Below are 20990 nucleotides of genomic sequence, written 5' to 3'. Positions count from 1 at the left end.
TAAATCATTCTTTCTACTATTATTCTGACATTTCACATTCTTAAAATAAAGTGGTGATCCTAACTGACCTAAGACAGGGAATTTTTACGACGATTAAATGTCAGGAATTGTGAAAAACTGAGTTTAAATGTATTTGGCTAAGGTGTATGTAAACTTCTGACCTCAACTGTCCATTAAGTTTTGTTCAAATAAAAAGGTGTGTGGTCAAGAAGTGATTGGTGTCAAATGGAATATAAAAAAAATTCACATTTCATGTCCAAATCATACCAAAGTGTAAAATTCATTGTTTAGCTCAAAGTTATTGTAAGATGTTTTGGACTTGAAACAAGAGAAATGCAAATTATAACTATCCCTTTTAAAAAGAAACCGTTTAACTCTGAAGTGTTTGTATTACGCTCTTTGAAGGTAAAACCGTAGAAGTATATGAATACCATAATTCTCCAAGTGTTTCCCTTTCTGTTTGGAGTCATCACTTGTATTGTGTTTCTCAGTGTAATGTTTTGTTTGTATCATTTTCTATTCTTTGTCTGTATTTCAGAAGCAACAGAGGAGGTTTCTCTGGATAGTCCAGAGAGGGAGCCCATCCTATCAGATGGTCCATCTCCGGCCATCACCCCCGTCACCCCCACAGCTATGCTCACCCCCAGGATGGGCCTGGGCACCGCCGAGATGTTTGAGAGAGCCCTGGATGAGGTAAGTAGTTGGGTTAAGTTAGCCCTAGACGCTGATCTTGGGCCAGTTTTGGGTTTTCCCAAATAATGGTTAAGGTTAGTATTGGGGGAGGAGATGCTGATCCTAGATATGTACCTTGGGGAAACTTCACCATGGAGCATTCTCATAACACAAAGATCAAGGGGGACTTTTTATACCACCAATGTTAGCCTCCAAAGCATTGGTAGTATAAAAGGTTCACTGCAAGGAGAGGTTGAAAGTGCGACTTTCATTTTATTTTTCTGACTTTGTTTCCTTGTAGATTGAAGAGGACGATAGTGGTGACACCTTTGACATGCATATAGCAGTGTCCGATCCAGAAAAAGTTGGTAAGTTTAATACCGTGTTAATGTATTCATATATTAAAGGGATACTTTGGGATTTTGGCAATGAAGCCCTTTATCTATTTCCCCAGAGTCAGATGAACTCATGGATACCATTGTTATGTCTCTGTGTTCCATATGAAGGAAGTAAGAGGTGGTTTTGTGAGCCAATCCTAACTAGCGTTCGCCGCAATGGCTGGGAAAAATTCAAAAAATGTTTTGTTGTTAATGAAAAATAAAACACTAACTTCATTAGATAAGTATTCACTCCCCTGAGTCAATACATGTTATTAACACTTTTGGAAGCGATTACAGCTGTTATTCTTTTTTGGTAAGTCTCTGAGAGCGTTTGCATACCTGTATTGTGCAATATTTGCCCATTTATAATTTTCTTAACTCTTCAAGCTCTGTCAAGTTGGTTGTTCATAAACATTCATTTTCAAGTCTTGCCAAATATTTCCAAGTACATTTAAGTCAAACTGTAACAAGGCTACTCAGGAACATGAACTCTCTTCTTGGTAAGCATCTGCAGTATAGATTTTAGGTTATTGTCCTGCTGAAAAGAATGAATGAATTTGTCTCCCAGTGTCTGGTGGAAAGCAGACTGAACCAGGTTTCCTCCAGTCCTTGCCGATGAAAAGCATTTCCACAACATGATGCAGCAACCACTATGCTTGGAAATATAGAGAGTGGTACTCAATGATGTGTTGTTATATTTTACCAGAATACAACATTTAGGACATTTAGTGCCTTGTTGCAAACAGAGTGCATGTTTTGGAGTATTTTTTTCTCTACAGGCTTCCTTTTCACTCTCATTTAGGTTAGTATTGTGAAGTAACTACAATGTTGTTGATCCATCCTCAGTTTTCTCCCATCACAGCCATTAAACACCGTAAATGTTTTAAAATCACTATTGGCCTCCCTGAGCGGTTTCCTTCCTCTGTGGCAACTCTGTTAGGAGGGACGCCTGTGTCTTTATAGTGACTGGGTATATTGATGACCATGTAAAGCCAAATTAATACATTTACCATGCTCAAAGGGATATTCCTTGTCTGCTTTTTCTATTTTTACCCTTCTGCCAATCGGTGCCCTTCTTTGCGGGGCATTGGAAAAGCTCCCTCTTCTTTGTGATTGAATCTGTTCTTGAAATACACTACTCAATTGAGGGACCTTACAGATAATTGTAAGTGTTGGGTACAGAGAGGGGGTAGTCATAAATAAATCATGTTAACCCCTATTATTGCACACCGAGTGAGTCAATGCAACATTGTGACTTGTTAAGCAAATTTTGACTCCTGTGTTTTAGGCTTGCCATAACAAAGGGGGTGAAGACATTATAATTATTATTATTATTAATTTATATAATTTTCTTTTCAAGTTGACATTAATGCAGCATTTTGTGTAGGTCAGTGAGGGGGGGGAAAACAATTAAATCCACATCAATCCCATTTTGTAACTCAACAAAATTTGAAAAAATCCAAGGGGGTGAATACTTATGATATACATTGTATTATCCTCTCAAATAGAAAATGAGCGACAATGCTGTTGTATCGAGGAGGGAATAGTTAAACCAATGTCGTGACTTTGGTTTACGCTAATATTTATGTTTCTTCTTTAAGGGGATGGAATGAATGCTTACATGGGATACAAAGTAACTACAAAGGTAAGGAAAATATCTTCATATTCAACTTTTTTTTAAGCACTTGGGACAAGTTCAGAGTAGGGTTGCAAAATTCTGGTAACTTTCCCCAAAAGGTTACCAGGGAAAGTTACCGTTGAAGTTGATTAAGATTATACACATGTACTGCACATTCGTATCCACACTTTGAGTGGGGTATACTTTATGTTAGGTCAGAAGGCAACAAATAGATTGACAGTGTTAATAGGCATGGTTTTAGTGCCCATATTTGATATTGCTGTAGTTATTATTTGTAAACTGTATCATGAGGTGACTCAAGACAACAAAGTGATTCCATTTTTTTTTWGTACCTGTACAATAAGTATATTTGTGTTCAGTTTTTATTATTAATGAATGGGTGGATTCTTTTAAATATGTTTTGGGGCAGATTTGGCTCATTAATCTATATGGTCTGAATAATGATGATCTACGCTTCTTTGAAAATACATATAATATAATAATTTATCAAGCCTACAAGCAATACAAGCTGTCTCTTATACACATCTAGATGTGTATAAGAGACAGCTATTGTTATGGTGGGAGATTATAATAGGGTTTTAAATACCTCAATGGACCGTAAAGGAAATCACACTACAAACTATCACCCTTATGCTCTTAAGGAAATCACAAATATCATGGATATATTGGAACTAGTGGAAATATGGAGGCTGAAATATCCTGACCTAGTGAGATATACATGGAGGAGGATTAGTCAAGCTAGTCGTCTTTCTCATGTCAATCTCGCTGGCACCAAAAGTTTAAAAAAGTTTTGATAGGAGACAGAATGCGATCGGACCATCAAATAATTGGCATATATATATTACTCTTACAGAATTTCCATATGGGCATGGATATTACAAGTGCAACCAAAACCTATTGAATGAAAATAGTTTTTTTAACCAGCACAGAAGAATTGATAACTGACTTTTTCCGACATAATACTATACAGTGCCTTKGGAAAGTATTCAGACCCCTTGACTTTTTCCATATTTTGTTAAGTTACAGCCTTACTCTAAAACGGATTTTAAAAAATACTCCGCAATCTACACACAATACCCCATATTGACGAAGTGAAAGCAGGTTTGAAGACATTTTTGCAAATCTTCTTTATTTTTTTTTACAGAAATACCTTATTAACATACATATTCAGACCCTTTGCTATGAGACTCGAAATTGAGCTCAGATGCATCCTGTTTCCATTGATCATCCTTGAGATGTTTCTGCAACTTTATTGGAGTCCACCTGTGGTAAATTCAATTGATTGCACATGATTTGGAAAGGCACACACCTGTCTATATAAGGTCCCACAGTTGACAGTGCATGTCAGAGGAAAAACCAAGCCATGAGGTCGAAGGAATTGTCCGTAGAGTTCTGAGACAGGATTGTGTCGCGGCACAGATCTGGGGAAGGGTACCAAAACATTTCTGCAGCATTGAAGGTCTCCAAGAACACAGTGGCCTCCATCATTCATAAATGGAAGAAGTTTGGAACCACTAGACTCTTGATTGAGCTGGCCGCCCGGTAAACTGAACAATCTGGGAAGAAGGGCCTTGGTCAGGGAGGTGACCATGGTCACTCTGTCAGAGCTCTGGAGTTCCTCTGTGGAGATGAGAGAATCTTCCAAAAGGACAACCGTCTCTGCAGCACGCCACCAATCAGGCCTTTATGGTAGTGGCCAGACGGAAGCCACTCCTCAGTAAAAGACACATGACAGCCCGCTAGTGTAACAGTATAACTTTAGTACGTCCCCTCGCCCCGACCTCGGGCGCGAACCAGGGACACTCTGCTCACATCAACAACAGTCACACACGAAGCGTCGTTACCCATCGCTCCACAAAAGCCGCAGCCCTTGCAGAGCAAGGGGAAACCCTACTTCAAGTCTCAGAGCAAGTGACGTAACCGATTGAAACGCTATTAGCGCGTATCCGCTAACTAGCTAGCCATTTCACATCCGTTACACTAGGAGTTTTCCAAAAGGCACCTAAAGACTCTGACCATGAGAAACAAGATTCTCTGGTCTGATGAAACCAAGATTGAACTCTTTGGCCTGAATGCCAAGCGTCACGTCTGGAGGAAACCTGGCACCATCCCTACGGTGAAGCGTGGTGGTGGCAGCATCATGCTGTGGGGATGTTTTTCAGCGGCAGGGACTGGGAAACTAGTCAGGATCGAGGCAAAGATGAACAGAGAAAAGTACAGAGAGATCTTTGATGAAAACCTGCTCCAGAGTGCTCAGGACCTCAGAATGAGGCAAAGGTTCACCTTCCAACAGGACAACGACCCTAAGCACACAGCCAAGACAACTCTGTAGTGGCTTCAGGACAAGTCTCTGAATGTCCTTGAGTGACTCCGCAAGAGCCCGGACTTGAACCCGATCAAACATCACTGGAGTGACCTGAAAATAGTTGTGCAGCAATGCTCCCCATCCAACCTGACAGCTTGAGAGGATCTGCAGAGAACAATGGGACAAACTCCCCAAATACGGGTGTGCCAAGCTTGTAGCGTCATGCCCAAAAAGACTTGATGCTGTAATCGCTGCCAAAGGTGCTTCAACGAAGTACTGCGTAAAGAGTCTGAATTCTTATGTAAATGTAATATTTCAGTTGTTAGTTTTTTTTATATATAAATGCAAAAATGTCTAAACCTGTTTTGCTTTGTCATTATAGGGTAGTGTGTGTGTGTGTGTGTGTGTGTTGGGGGGAAAAAACAATTTAATCAATTTTAGAATATGGCTGTAACGTGACAAAAGTGAATGGGTCTGAATACTGTACATAATAAGTTGTATTATTTGTGATAAGTTTAAAAAGAAAAATGACGGCCTCCCGGGTGGCGCAGTGGTCTAGGGCACTGCATCGCAAAGTGATTCCATTTTTTTTTAGTACCTGTACAATAAGTATATTTGTGTTAAGTTTTTATTATTAATGAATGGGTGGATTCTTTTAAATATGTTTTTGGGCAGATTTGGCTCATTAATCTATATGGTCTGAATAATGATGATCTACGCTTCTTTGAAAATACATATAATAATTTATCAAGCCTACAAGCAATACAAGACTCTATTGTTATGGTGGGAGATTGTAATAGGGGTTTAAATACCTCAATGGACCGTAGAGGAAATCACACTACAAACTATCACCCTTATGCTCTTAAGGAAATCACAAATATCATGGATATATTGAAACTAGTGGAAATATGGAGGCTGAAATATCCTGATCCTGACAGTGCTAGCTGTGCCACCAGAGACTCTGGGTTCGCGCCCAGGCTCTGTCGCAGCCGGCCGCGACCGGGAGGTCCGTGGGGCGACGCACAATTGGCCTAGCGTCGTCCGGGTTAGGGAGGGTTTGGCCGGTAGGGATATCCTTGTCTCATCGCGCACTAGCGACTCCTGTGGCGGGCTGGGCGCAGTGCGCGCTAACCAGGTCGCCAGGTGCACGTTGTTTCCTCCGACACATTGGTGCGGCTGGCTTCCGGRTTGGATGCGCGCTGTGTTAAGARGCAGTGCGGCTTGGTTGGGTTGTGTTTCGGAGGACGCATGGCTTTCGACCTTCGTCTCTCACAAGCCCGTACGGGAGTTGTAGCGATGAGACAAGATAGTAACTACTAACAATTGGATACCACGAAATTGGGGAGAAAAGGGGGTAAAATGTTTAAAAGGTTTTCCACTCTTGCCTTGTCATCTTCTTCCTCCTTCTAGACCTCTATGACCATTTTCAGCAAGAATGAAACCACTGTAAGGAGGAGGTTTAGTGACTTTCTAGGCTTGCACAGCAAACTAGCCTCCAAGTACCTGCATATAGGATACATAGTCCCTCCCGCTCCAGAGAAAAGCATTGTGGGTGAGTGAAATCTGCATGGATGTGAATTGAATTGAATACGGTATTATTGTTGTTGCATCAGCTAGTTTAGTCATGTCTTGTGGTAGCAAAACAGCAGAGCTGATATTTCCTACAGTAGTGTGTAAAGAGGGCAGTCATTTTGCCTGGGCAACGTTGTACATCTACAGGAATGACTGTGTAAACATTTGTATATGTCTTCATCTGCAGGAATGACTAAGGTCAAAGTTGGGAAAGAGGATTTGTCTTCTGCAGAATTTGTCGAGAAGAGAAGATCAGCCTTAGAAAGGTATCTATGAACATACAAGAAACCCTTCTCAAAATCAGTAGTTTTTCCGAACTTCAGACCTACTGCAAACATGTAACCATTACATCAAATCATTATTCTGCTGTTTCATTTGTTTTGGCGATCGTTACAACATACATCCACGCCCGTCCTCCAACAGAGAATGATCCTCGCCACGCAGCTCATTTAATGCCCTACTTGTCAGACGAGACAGCTCTCATGTCTTACACAAAACGTTTACGTGAAAAGCCCCTTCAGTCTAAAGAGCATTCTTGTTCTGGTCTTTTGTGGCTTGAAAGGTTAACCTAGAAATATTAGGTAAATAATTATCACAGCGCTCCAGGGATTCGAGGCTGTCAACACACGAATGGGGGGGTGGGGTGTGGGGGTGGGGATGGTGCTTTCCTCCCGAGCTTCACACCGTATTCTCTGGACAGAGCTGTCCAACATTTTCGGTGTTCAGCCCGAGGATGACTACTGCTGCCCCATCCCTGGTTTTAGCCCATTCTGATGAATCGAATAAAAATTTACGTTAAGTGAGGCCCTGACATTTCTCTGCCCTTTTTATCATCTGCCCATTGACTGACATGAAGGTCAGCATTTACAAGTGGACAGGGTGTCAGATTTATACACCTCACTGTTAAAGAACTGAATCCTGATGGCCAAAACAATTAATTTTAATTGTAAAATAAGTTATTTTAATATATATCCATTAAAATAACTTACTTCAAATTAATTGTTTTGGCTATCAGGATTTAGGTTCTTTAACAGTGAGGTGTATAAAGCTGACACCCTGCCCACTTGTAAACGCTGACCTTCACGTCAGTCAATGGGCGGAAGATATATACAGTTGAAGTCGGAAGTTTACATACACTTAGGTTGGAGTCATTAAAACTCGTTTTCAACCACTCCACAAATTTCCTGTTAACAAACTATAGTTTTGGCAAGTCGGTTAGGACATCTACTTTGTGCATGACACAATAAATTTTTTCAACAATTGTTTACAGACAGATTATTTCACTTATAATTCACTGCATCACAATTCCAGTGGGCCAGAAGTTTACATACACTAAGTTGACTGTGCCTTTAAACAGCTTGGAAAATTCCAGAAAATGTAATCATGGCTTTAGAAGCTTCTGATAGGCTAATTGACATAATTTGAGTCAATTGGAGGTGTACCTGTGGATGTATTTCAAGGCCTACCTTCAAATTCAGTGCCTCTTTSCTTGACATCATGGGAAAATCAACAGAAATCAGCCAAGACCTCAGAAAAAACTAGTCTGGTTCATCTTTGGGAGCAATTTCCAAATGCCTGAAGGTACCACGTTCATCTGTACCAACAATAGTATGCTATTATAAACACCATGGGACCACGCAGCCATTATACCGCTCAGGAAGGAGACGCGTTCTGTTTCCTAGGGATGAGCGTACTTTGGTGCGAAATGTGCAAATCAATCCCAGAACAACAGCAAAGGACCTTGTGAAGATGCTGGAGGAAACGGGCACAAAAGTATCTACACTGCTCAAAAAAATAAAGGGAACACTAAAATAACACATCCTAGATCTGAAAGAATGAAATATTCTTATTAAATACTTTTTTCTTTACATAGTTGAATGTGCTGATAACAAAATCACACAAAGATTATCAATGGAAATCAAATTTATCAACCCATGGAGGTCTGGATTTGGAGTCACACTCAAAATTAAAGTGGAAAACCACACTACAGGCTGATCCTTGATGTAATGTCCTTAAAACAAGTCAAAATGAGGCTCAGTAGTGTGTGTGGCCTCCACGTGCCTGTATGACCTCCCTACAATGCCTGGGCATGCTCCTGATGAGGTGGCGGATGGTCTCCTGAGGGATCTCCTCCCAGACCTGGAATAAAGCATCCGCCAACTCCTGGACAGTCTGTGGTGCAACGTGACGTTGGTGGATGGAGCGAGACATGATGTCCCAGATGTGCTCAATTGGATTCAGGTCTGGGGAATGGGCGGGCCAGTCCATAGCATCAATGCCTTCCTCTTGCAGGAACTGCTGACACACTCCAGCCACATGAGGTCTAGCATTGTCTTGCATTAGGAGGAACCCAGGGCCAACCGCACCAGCATATGGTCTCACAAGGGGTCTGAGGATCTCATCTCAGTACCTAATGGCAGTCAGGCTACCTCTGGCGAGCACATGGAGGGCTGTGCGGCCCCCCAAAGAAATGCCACCCCACACCATGACTGACCCACCGCCAAACCGGTCATGCTGGAGGATGTTGCAGGCAGCAGAACGTTCTCCACGGCGTCTCCAGACTCTGTCACGTCTGTCACATGTGCTCAGTGTGAACCTGCTTTYATCTGTGAAGAGCACAGGGCGCCAGTGGCGAATTTGCCAATCTTGGTGTTCTCTGGCAAATGCCAAACGTCCTGCACGGTGTTGGGCTGTAAGCACAACCCCCACCTGTGGACGTCGGGCCCTCATAACACCCTCATKKWKYMTGTTTCTGACCGTTTGAGCAGACACATGCACATTTGTGGCCTGCTGGAGGTCATTTTGCAGGGCTCTGGCAGTGCTCCTCCTTGCACAAAGGCGGAGGTAGCGGTCCTGCTGCTGGGTTGTTGCCCTCCTACGGCCTCCTCCACGTCTCCTGATGTACTGGCCTGTCTCCTGGTAGCGCCTCCATGCTCTGGACACTACGCTGACAGACACAGCAAACCTTCTTGCCACAGCTCGCATTGATGTGCCATCCTGGATGAGCTGCACTACCTGAGCCACTTGTGTGGGTTGTAGACTCCGTCTCATGCTACCACTAGAGTGAAAGCACCGCCAGCATTCAAAAGTGACCAAAACATCAGCCAGGAAGCATAGGAACTGAGAAGTGGTCTGTGGTCACCACCTGCAGAACCACTCCTTTATTGGGGTGTCTTGCTAATTGCCTATAATTTCCACCTGTTGTCTATTCCATTTGCACAACAGCATGTGAAATTTATTGTCAATCAGTGTTGCTTCCTAAGTGGACAGTTTGATTTCACAGAAGTGTGATTGACTTGGAGTTACATTGTGTTGTTTAAGTGTTCCCTTTATTTTTTTGAGCAGTGTATATCCACAGTAAAACAAGTCCTATATTGACATATTTTTTATCTGAGTGATAGGTTCATATCGCAATATTATTTTGGATGCTATTATATCGATATTTTGTCTCCACGTACCGATTTTGAAAAAAAAWATAWWWATWTTTATTTTTGCCAGGTACCGTTAGCTAACACTAGTCTGCTGTACCTGCGCCAAAACTCTGGTGTTTTTTATCCTATAGATAGCTTGTTCTCCATCTTCCTTTTTAAATGGTGAGCCATGTTTTAAGCACTTTTTTTATTGCCATGAAGGATCAAAACGAATTTTCTCATGTGCTTTCGTCTCTCTGCAGCAGACATATAGAGAGCAATCTGTTTGGAACATCAAATTGCAATACATATAGAATTGTGAGAATCAAAATACATATCGTATTGGCACCTAATTACATTTACATTCATGTAGTTTAGCAGTCGCTCTTATCCAGGGTGACGTACTGTAGTGAGTGCATACATTTTTGTATTTTTTTCATACTGGTCTCCCGTGGGAAATGAACCCACAACCCTGGTGTTGCAAGCACCATGCTCTACCAACTGAGCCACACAGGACCACATATCGTGATATGGTATTGTGAGGTCCCTGGCAATTCCTAGCCCTACTGTATTTATTTAATATTTTTTCATGAATTGTTACCTTTGCACTGAGCATGGTAATGACTTATATACACAATGTAACCTTTTCTTTTGTGCTCAATAGGTATCTGATGAGAACAGTGAAACATCCCATCCTGCTGAAGGATCCGGATGTAATGATGTTCCTGGAGAGTTCAGAGGTAGCGTTTAATCTCAATCTGTGTACGACACCCAATTGAACAACACCCAATTTGAGAACGAATTTAAAAAAGCACATTTTTGTTATTTTGTGGTGATATTTTTCCCCTATTTCACTATCCTTTAATAAAGCCAACTTCTGAAAATAGTTTGGGATAAGCTCAAGAACATATGTGACCTTTGTTTTGAAAATAGCCAGTGTCACAGCAATATGTTCCCATGACATTACTGTATTAATCCAGTTGTAATGAAATGCCACTGTAGAAAAGAAGGATAAATGGCTGAAAGCAATTGAAAGCTATTTTTGCCCATTGTTCCTCTGAGAGTTTTCCCAGTAAATGGATTAAATTAGATTCTAACAACATTGAAATGTATGGGAGTGGAGAAAACCCCACACAGCTCCTGGCGCTGGGCTCCCTCTGGGATTGGGTCGGAGCCCTAGCCTGTTAACCGGTTTGTTTGCACTTATTTGTCATTTTATCCCAGCTGCCGAGAGCGGTTAGCACCCAGGCGCTGAGTGGGGCCGGAATATTGAGGATGGTAAACAAAGCTGCCGACGCTGTCAACAAAATGACAATCAAGATGAATGAATCGGATGCGGTAAGGGCTGATTTTTGGACTTGAATAATGAGACGAATTAATGAGGCTTTCCACTTGAATTCTAAGATTGTGCGAGTGAAAAGAAGTAGAGGCACAAGCCAGGTGCTGCTCGGGGGGTGGTCCTTTCCTTCCTTACTGGGAAAAGCTATATTATTTTTATTTTCCACTCCTTTGCAATTTATTAACTGCCTTTATTTTGATACACTTGTCATTCAAATGTAAACTGTCAAAGCGTTTTTGGCATTGGAAAGCTGGCACCGTCAATGTGTTGAATGTAAACCTAGCATCTCGCACAGGGTGACTCAGTATGTAAAATTATTTCCATTTTAATGTGTTAATTTATTTATTAATCAATATTTGCAAATGTTTTGAAAACATACACAGTTGCTAGTTACTATCATTACTTATTCATACTATTACAATTTTAATTCTGTGGAGAAACTGTATTATGTTTCAGCTTGACTTTATTTCTGTGAGTGTCAACAGTGGTTTGAGGAGAAGCACCAGCAGTTTGAGAACCTCGACTTGCAACTCAGAAAACTGCATGCTAGTGTGGAGTGTCTGGTGTGCCACCGGAAAGGTAATCCTCCCATGAGTCCTGACCCTGAGCCCCAGTTTAGAGACATACTCTAGACATATAAGGCCACATCCTGCTCTTTTAAATGCACACGCAGTGCGTAAAATATCTGCAACTACAATTACTCCAAAACTTGATTGCACCGCGTATAGTGCTTTTTCACAAACTGACAGTAAAATTCTTCCTATAATGTATATTTAATATACTACAGTTGAAGTCGGAGGTTTACATACACCTTAGCCAAATACATTTAAACTCAGTTTTTCACAATTCCTGACATTTACTCCTTGTAAAAATTCCCTGTCTTAGGTCAGTTAGGATCACCACTTTATTTTAAGAATGTGAAATGTCAGAAYAATAGTAGAGTGATTTATTTCAGCTTTTATTTATTTCATCACATTCCCAGTGGGTCAGAAGTTTACATACACTCAATTAGTATTTGGTAGCACAGCCTTCAAATTGTTTAACTTGGGTCAAACGTTTCGGGTAGCCTTCCACAAGCTTCCCACAATAAGTTGGGTGAATTTTGGCCTATTGCTCCTGATAGAGCTGGTGTAACTGAGTCAGTTTTGTAGGCCTCCTTGCTCAAACACGCTTTTTCAGTTTTACCCACAAATGTTCTATAGGATTGATGTAAGGGCTTTGTGATGGCCACTCCAATATCTTTGTTTAACTTGGGCCTCCTTGCTCAACTTTTGTTGTCCTTAAGCCATTTTGCCACACCTTTGGAAGTATGCTTGGGGTCATTGTCCATTTGGAAGACCCATTTGTGACCAAGCTTTAACTTCCTGACTGATGTCTTGAGATGTTGCTTCAGTATATCCACATAATTTTCCTCCCTCATGATGCCATCTGTTTTGTGAAGTGCAGCAGTCCCTCCTGCTGCAAAGCACCCCCACAACATGATGCTGCCACCCCCGTGCTTCATGGTTGGGATGGTGTTCTTCGGCTTGCAAGCCTCCCCCTTTTCCCTCCAAACGTAAAGATGGTCATTATGGCCAAACAGTTCTATTTTTGTTTCATCAGACCAGTGGACATTTCCCCAAAAAGTACGCTCTTTGTCCCCATGTGCAGTTGCAAACCGTAGTTTGGCTTTTTTATGGCGGTTTTGGAGCAGTGTCTTCTTCCTTGCTGAGCGGCCTTTCAGGTTATGTCAATATAGGACTCGTTTTATTGTGGATATAGATAATATTGTTTGTACAGATTAATGTGATACCTTCAGGCGTTTGGAAATTGCTCCCAAGGATGAACCAGACTTGTGGAGGTCTACAATTTTTTTCTGAAGTCATGGCTAATGTATGTTGATTTTCCAATGATGTCAAGCAAAGAGGCACTGAGTTTGAAGGTAGGACTTGAAATACATCCACAGGTACACCTCCAATTGACTCAAATTATGTCAATTAGCCTATCAGAAGCTTCTAAAGCCGTGACATCATTTTCTGGATTTTTCCAAGCTGTTTAAAGGCACAGTCATCTTAGTGTATGTAAACTTCTGACCCACTGGAATTGTGATACAGTGAAATAAGTTAAATCATCTGTCAGTTAACAATTGTTTGAAAAATTACTTGTGTCATGCACAAAGTAGATGTCCTAACCGACTTGCCAAAACTATAGTTTGTTAACAAGAAGTCTGTGGAGTGGTTGAAAAACAAGTTTTAATGACTTCAACCTTAGTGTATGTAAACTTCCGACTTCAACTGTATATCGTGTGCTGTCTAATTCTGGACAATGTCTTGTGTTACAATTATCAAACAATTTCCATTTATAATACAATTCTCAAATGAACAATGTTGTTATTTTGTTAAAGGCCCAGTGCAGTCAAAAACGTGATTTCCTGTGTTTTATATACTGTATATTTCCACACTGAGGTTAGAATGATACTGTACATTTTTAAAAGTTTGATAATACCCGTTTTAGTGTAAGAACTGTTTGAAAAGACTGCCTGAAATTTGAGTCTGTTTTGGCGGGATGGAGTTTTGGCCTGCCTGGTAGAGTTACCAGTTAATAGACCAACAAAAAAGCATTTTCCCCTCCCCASTCAGACCACTCCCAGACAGTCCTACCGAAATTCTTGCTTGAGAAATTGCTCTTCGCTAAGAAGCTGTTTTTGTTTATATTTGATTTGTTTTAATTTAAAACGTAATTGTTAGCCAGAGATKATTTGATATTGAGATAAAAAATGGCTGCATTGGACCTTTTTAATTGTCTTGCACATTTTTTGTGAACCATTTAAATTGGACCACTTTTTCAATTCTTCACCTTTGAACCTGCTCTCTTTCTGAACAATGTCATGATCACTTTCTCTTCCTTTCTCTCCTCATCTTCAGAGCTGTCGGTAAACACGGCATCCTTCGCCAAGTCGGCAGCCATGCTGGGGAACTCCGAGGACCACACAGCTCTGTCGCGGGCCTTGTCGCAGTTGGCCGAGGTGGAGGAGAAGATCGACCAGCTGCACCAGGACCAGGCTTACGCTGATTTCTACCTGTTCTCCGAGCTGCTGGGGGACTATGTACGTCTCATCACTGCAGTCAAGGTATTCACTGGAGACCGGTACCACTGTGCTGGAATAAAGCTCTGAGGAACAGATATATTCCGTGTGGGCCTCATTTCTTTATCTGTATTATTTTTTTGCCCATACCGATATTCTCAAGTTTAGGATGTGCGTATCACCTTCCTTTTTTGATCATTGGACACCTAGCACAGTCCTATGAATGTATACCCTTACCAAGGCTTCATTATATGCAATACATTTCCAATGTTTTCTGTTGTTGAATTTCACCTAGAGTAAAATAACTTACACACCAGCCTTCTACTACTATAAACCTTGTTGCTGGCCCTAATTCTGCTTTACAACATTTTGCCTTGGCTGTTGTAATAAAGGCACATTCCCATTTCGATTCATTTTAATGTGAGGTTAGCAGTGAACCTAAATGTATGCTTTTTCTCTTTCCGTAGGGTGTATTTGACCACCGGATGAAGACTTGGTCCAAGTGGCAGGACACTCAGCTCTTGCTGCAGAAGAAGCGTGAGGCTGAGTCCAAACTCCAGTTCGCAAACAAGCCTGACAAGCTACAGCAGGCTCAGGACGAAATCAAAGAGGTAAGAGAAAAGGGCACCTCACTAACAAGCAAACAGACGTTTTAATGATACGTGTGCTCAAATAGGCTGGATAGAATTGCAAGGGAGGGCAGCTATATAGTGGCAGGACACCCAGAACAAAAACATAAACGCAACATGTAAAGTGTTGCCCCCATGTTTCATGAGCTGAAATAAAAGATCCCAGAAATGTTCCATTTCACAAAAAGCTTATTTCTCTCAAATTGTTTGCACAAATTTGTTTACATCCCTGTTAGTGAGCATTCCTCTTTTGCCAATAATCATCCACCTGACAGGTGTGGCATATCAAGAAGCTGATTAAACATCATGATCATTGCACAGGTGCACCTTGTGCAGGGGACAATAAAAGGCCACTCTAAAATGTGCCGTTTTGTCACACAACACAATGCTACAGATTTCTTTTGAAGGAGCGTGTAATTGGCATGCTGACTACAGGAATGTCCACTAGAGCTGTTGCCAGAGAATTGAATTTCTCTACCATAATTGAATTTCTCTACCATGTTAATTTCTCTACCATAAGCTGCCTCCAACATCGTTTTCGAGAATATGGCAGTACATCCAACCGGCCTCACAACCGCAGACCATGTGTAACCACGCCAGCCCAGGACCTCCACATCTGGCTTCTTCACCTGCGGGATCATCTGAGACCAGTCMCCCAGACAGCTGATGACACTTTGGGATTGCAAAACTGAAGAAATTCTGCATAAACGGTCAGAAACCATCTCAGGGAAACTCATCTGCGTGCTCGTTGTCCTCACCGGGGTCTTGACCTGACTACAGTCCGGCATCGTTGCCGACTTCATTGGGCAAATGCTCACCTTTGACAAGTGTGCTCTTCACGGATTAATCCCAGTTTCAACTGTACCGGGGTCGTGTGGGCGAGCGGTTTGCTAATGTGAACAGAGTGCTACATGGTGGGGTTATGGTATGGGCAGGCATAAGCTACGGACAACGAACACAATTGCATTTTATCGATRGCAGTTTGAATGCATAGAGATACCGTGACGAGATTCTGAGGCCCATTGTCGTGCCATTCATCCGCCGTCATCACTTCATGTTTTAGCATGATAATGCTTGGCCCCATGTCGCAAGGATCTGTACACATTCCTGGAAGTTGAAAATGTCCCAGTTCTTCCATGGTCTGTATACTCACCAGACATGTCACMCATTGAGCATGTTTGGGATGCTCTGGATCGACGTGTACGACAGCRTGTGCCAGTTCCCGCCATTATCCAGCAACTTCGCACAGCCATTGAAGAGGAGTGGGACAACATTCCACAGGCCACAATCAACAGCCTGATCAAGTCTATGCAAAGGAGATGTATCGCCCTCATGAGGCAAATGGTGGGCACACAAGATACTGACTGGTTTTCTGAGCCATGCCCCTACTTTTTTTTTTTTAAATGTATCTGTGACCAACAGATGCATATCTGTATTCTAGTCATGTGAACTCCATAGATTAGGGCCTAATGAATTTATTTGAACTGTAACTCTGTAAAATCTTTGACGTTGTTGCATGTTGCGTTTTTATATTTTTGTTCAGTGTAGTTAGTTACAAAATGTAAAAATGTATTCAAGAAGTTAGTTTTCACTTTGACAACATTAAAATGGTGTTGAGAATAGTATCTGGATGCTACTCAATCAAGCGGAGTCTAACCCAAAACATAAGCTTAATTAAATTCACCTCTAAAGCTTTATTTCACATTCCATTACTGACTGGAAATTCAGGTACTCCTGAAGGGGTGTTAAACTTGAATGAACCATGTTAACCCCAGTTGCTCTCCTTGATTTGGAATAGCAAGCCAACCTTAGTGTGTCAGTTGTTTTGGTAAAACAATTACTTGAGTTTATTTTGGCATTCATCTCTAGATCCGTTATTTGGGCATCAGCTTGGAAAAACTGGTTTAAAGGGTCACAAATGATTAGCGTTAGCTAATATTGCTAATTTGAATRTGATCATATTTGACATTGCTTACAATTAGGCCATCATTACACGTTCCGCTACTCAACTTAAATGTCATTAGCTTTGAGAACACTATTTTTTCTCTCCTTTTCCTCTCCTGCTACTTCTCCCTATGTGTATTGCCATCGATTCAATTGTTAAAACGCTTCTGAATTGTAGGCACATACTTCACACTTTATTTTAAACATAGTAAATGTTTGCAATAAATATGAGAAACCTAAGAAATACTTTGCTTAGGATGTTTGTAACAGACAAGGTGAAAAATCTGTCTGTACCCTTGAGCAAGGCACTTAACCATAATTTGCTCCAGGGGGGCCCTGCTACCATGGCTGATCCTGTAAAACAACACATTTCACTGCACCTATCCTGTGTATGTGACAATAAAACATATATTTTTGTATTATCCATGTACTTTTTAATTTACCAAATCTTGAACCATACTGCCCCCTCTGGTCAATAATAAGTATTACACTAAGGACAATAAGATTCGGGGGGTGGTAGATTAATCCAGACATTTTTGTCATAACGCATGCTACTGGAGATGTTCACATAGGGGTTGTTTTTTAAGTTGAATATCTCCCCTTTCTGTCTTGGGCATTGCATGCTAACCAGGGTGACTCTTGTAACGGCTACTACCCTACTAACCGTTTGCTTTGATCAGTGGAATGCCATTCCTCTATAGTTCACCTGTGTTTGGCAACAGTGGGTTCATGGTTGAATTATTTTAAGAACAAAACATTTTCAGCCTCTTTAATTTCTGCATTTTCCCTGCCATGCCTCTACCAAGGAGATTGAGGAGGTAGGACCCTGGGCTTGGCTTTTTTTATTTACTTTTATTCATCACTTACAGTTCCCTCCATTTCACCACTAAACTGCACCCATTGGAGTGCCTATCTAGTGTCACATGGATCATCTTTGTCAAAAGAYTAAGTTTGGCTGGTTCATTTGAAACTTATAATGATATCAATAGACAAGTGATCACTTTGGGACTAGGGCAGGGTTTCCCAAACTCTGTCCTCGGGACCCCAAGGGGTGCACGTTTTAGTTTTTTCCCCCCAGCATTACACAGCAGATTCAAATAATCTACTAATCATCAAGTTTTTTTTATTTGAATTGTCTGTAGTATTAGGGCAAAAAAACTAAACATGCACTCCTTGTGGTCCCAAGGACCGAGTTTGGGAAATGCTGGACTAGGGGATGAGGATTTGACAAAGTGAGGGTTGAAAACCTAATAAACTGAATATATAAATGGACTGTGCAAATTGGCACAGCATTGTGCAAACTGCTTCATGTGACTGTCTTACACTATCTATACGAACAGGACTGTTTCGTATTTGCAAGCGTAAAAATGGGCTTGTCTGAAATTATTACTTTTTTTACGCCAACTTAATATTCATTGCTTCACCATTAACTTGGTATTGTCAATCATCTCCAGTGAATAGTGAGTTTACTTTACCCCATAACTCCTGAGAATTTGTCTATCCTCATTACTAGTAATTACTTAATACCTTCTTTTTTTTAAATTCAAATGCAATTGACTAATGGAAAATGTATACAGTAGTAACTGACCAGTAACAGTTAATTATGCAACAGGTTAGTGTATAAATCTAGTACACCAGTGTAGAATACATCTGTACACTTGTGTACTTGTTTTGGACTGTGGACTTTCTTAGTGGAGAGAACTTGTCATTTTGTCTTTGCAGTTGGAGGGGAAGGTCCAGCAAGGTGAAAAAGACTTTGAGCTGATTTCCAAAACCATTCGAAAAGAAGTGAGCCGATTCGAGGTATGATGAACACGATAAAATATATTTTATGTATTTGGTTTCGCCCCAGAATATGGGCATCATGTGGATGGGAGGGGCCTGTTAAAATAAAGTTTAGAAATAAGACAAGTACAAATGTTTACCCTTATTGGTAGTTTGATGTTTCCATAAACACTGACTTGTTGATTTGTGATATCAGGACAGCCCTAACTAAAATATATATTTCTATTTTTTACTGCAGTATTATGATAGTTTTGATAGTGATTTATTACACCGACCGTATGTGTTCTCATCATAATGTTATTTAGTCTGACCTGTGACCATGTCTCTCTTGTTACAGAAAGAAAGGGTGAAGGACTTCAAAGTTGTCATTATTCAATACCTGGAGTCGCTTGTGCAAACACAACAGCAGGTACAGCATATCTGGGTTTGGATTCCTATTGGTAGTGTAGTGGGAGAGTAAAATGACATAACTACACACACACACACACACACCACTTGTAACAAATGTCATAATTTATGTTTCATAATGAAATGTATTAAAATATGTTGCCAATTCAGTGATTATCTTGCATGTTTTCCCAGAATTCTACATACTATCTAATTAGCATAATACTCAACTTCGAATAAAATATGCGCCAAGTATTAGCATCAGAAAAGTGCGTTGTGTGGCAGTATACTATACATATGTCTGAAAACATACTTTGAAATAATATACTTCCTAAATATACTATTTGAAAGGGAAATAAACATATGGGCCTAATACTACCTAATGTTTTGCTGTTAGATTTTTTTTTTACTGACCATAGACATTCATGAACTTCATTTTCCTAAGGATAACCTTAAAAGTCTGACGCATGGTCATGTAGCTAATTGGATTCTCGCTGTATTTTCCCTTCTGCTCCACAGCTGATAAAGTATTGGGAGGCGTTCTTACCCGAAGCCAAAGCTATCGCATAATAACTGGATGGCCCGCCTTGCCTGCGTTTTTGCCAACCATAGCACCCCTATCTGATGATCACACATTTTCTTATGTTTACGTCCAGATCACGCCTTCAAGAGAATGCATGGAGAAACAAAATACACCTTTTGACATGCATAATAAAACCACTTCATTTTGGTGGAGAATTGCTCTGTTTACCCTATGATTTCACCTGAAAGAAGCACCTGTCCCATTTCTATTGAGAGATTAACCGCACGAGGACTGTGATAAGCCAGGGACTTCGCACTCCCTGATTGATCAAACACTACTACTCTGTCTTATTTACTACCAGAATGATTTGTGCATTTAATAATTGCCACCTAATGTGCAATGGTTGACGATTTCTTTAATTGATTTTTTGTTGTTGTATTGTTTAATTTGAAAGCATTTTCTTTTGACTTTACATTCCCGTGCCGCAAATGTTTGAGTACTTTAATTCTAATAAAGGAATGTATCTCAGTGTTGGTTGTGATGTTTTGAAATGGTGTAGTCGTTGTGCATATCACGTGGCTGACAGGCCTTGTCTTTGTACTGTGCACAAAGGAGTTTTCAGTTACTACGGTGCTTCATACACATTCCATGTGCACCACATGATAGTTTTTGAGGAGAGCTTGTTTATTTTCTTTAACAGTTCCATTCATTCTCATTAAAATATACTTTAATATACTAACACTGTACATGTTATTGAGACACACTGAGTGTACAAACATTAGGAACACATCTAATGTCTTTCCATGACCGACTATCCAGGTGAAAGCTGTGATCCCTTACTGACGTCACCTGTTAAATCCACTTCAACCCGTGTCGATACATTGGAGGAGATTTAAGGATTTTTRAGCCTGGAGACAATTGAGACATGGATTGTGTGTGTGTGCCATTCAGAGGGTGAATGGGCAAGACAAAACATTTTAATTGCCTTTGAATGGGGTATGGTAATAGGTGCCAGGCACACTGGAGTGTGCTCACGCTGAACAGTTTCCCGTGTGTATCAAGAATTGTCCTCCACCCAAAGGACATCCAGGCAACTTGACACAACTGTGGGAAGGATTGGAAGTCAACATGGGCCTGTGGAATGCTTTTGACACCTTGTGGAGTCCATGAATTGAGGCTGTTCTGAGGGCATCTCAGGGGGTGCATCTCAGTATTAGGACGTTGTTTCTATTGTTTTGTACACTTATTGATAGAACTACCAGTTTGTTATAAGCAGTGGCCAATTTACAACTAGATTTTTTTACTGGCCAGTATTACGTCTCTTGTAGCCCAACAACTTTA

General features: G+C 40.8%; 1 protein-coding gene across 1 annotated transcript in view; it reads left to right on the top strand.

Annotated features, from left to right (window-relative positions):
- Positions 1-20178, top strand: part of snx2 (sorting nexin 2) — a 30151-nt gene extending 9973 nt beyond the window's left edge. Inside the window, exons 3-15 of the mRNA XM_024001961.2 lie at positions 539-693; positions 974-1040; positions 2654-2697; positions 6407-6548; positions 6756-6834; positions 10643-10718; positions 11203-11316; positions 11803-11896; positions 14221-14426; positions 14849-14992; positions 18677-18757; positions 19077-19148; positions 19646-20178. Coding sequence (XP_023857729.1) covers positions 539-693; positions 974-1040; positions 2654-2697; positions 6407-6548; positions 6756-6834; positions 10643-10718; positions 11203-11316; positions 11803-11896; positions 14221-14426; positions 14849-14992; positions 18677-18757; positions 19077-19148; positions 19646-19696 — 1325 coding nt within the window. The 3' untranslated portion in view covers positions 19697-20178. The remainder of the gene's footprint in view (positions 1-538; positions 694-973; positions 1041-2653; positions 2698-6406; positions 6549-6755; positions 6835-10642; positions 10719-11202; positions 11317-11802; positions 11897-14220; positions 14427-14848; positions 14993-18676; positions 18758-19076; positions 19149-19645) is intronic.
- The last annotated feature ends 812 nt before the right edge of the window (positions 20179-20990 follow it).

Source organism: Salvelinus sp. IW2-2015, linkage group LG15, assembly GCF_002910315.2.
Source record: "Salvelinus sp. IW2-2015 linkage group LG15, ASM291031v2, whole genome shotgun sequence".
Lineage (NCBI taxonomy): Eukaryota > Metazoa > Chordata > Actinopteri > Salmoniformes > Salmonidae > Salvelinus > Salvelinus sp. IW2-2015.
The sequence above is the reverse complement of the archived record's forward strand: the minus strand, read 5'-3'. Positions and strand labels throughout refer to the sequence as shown.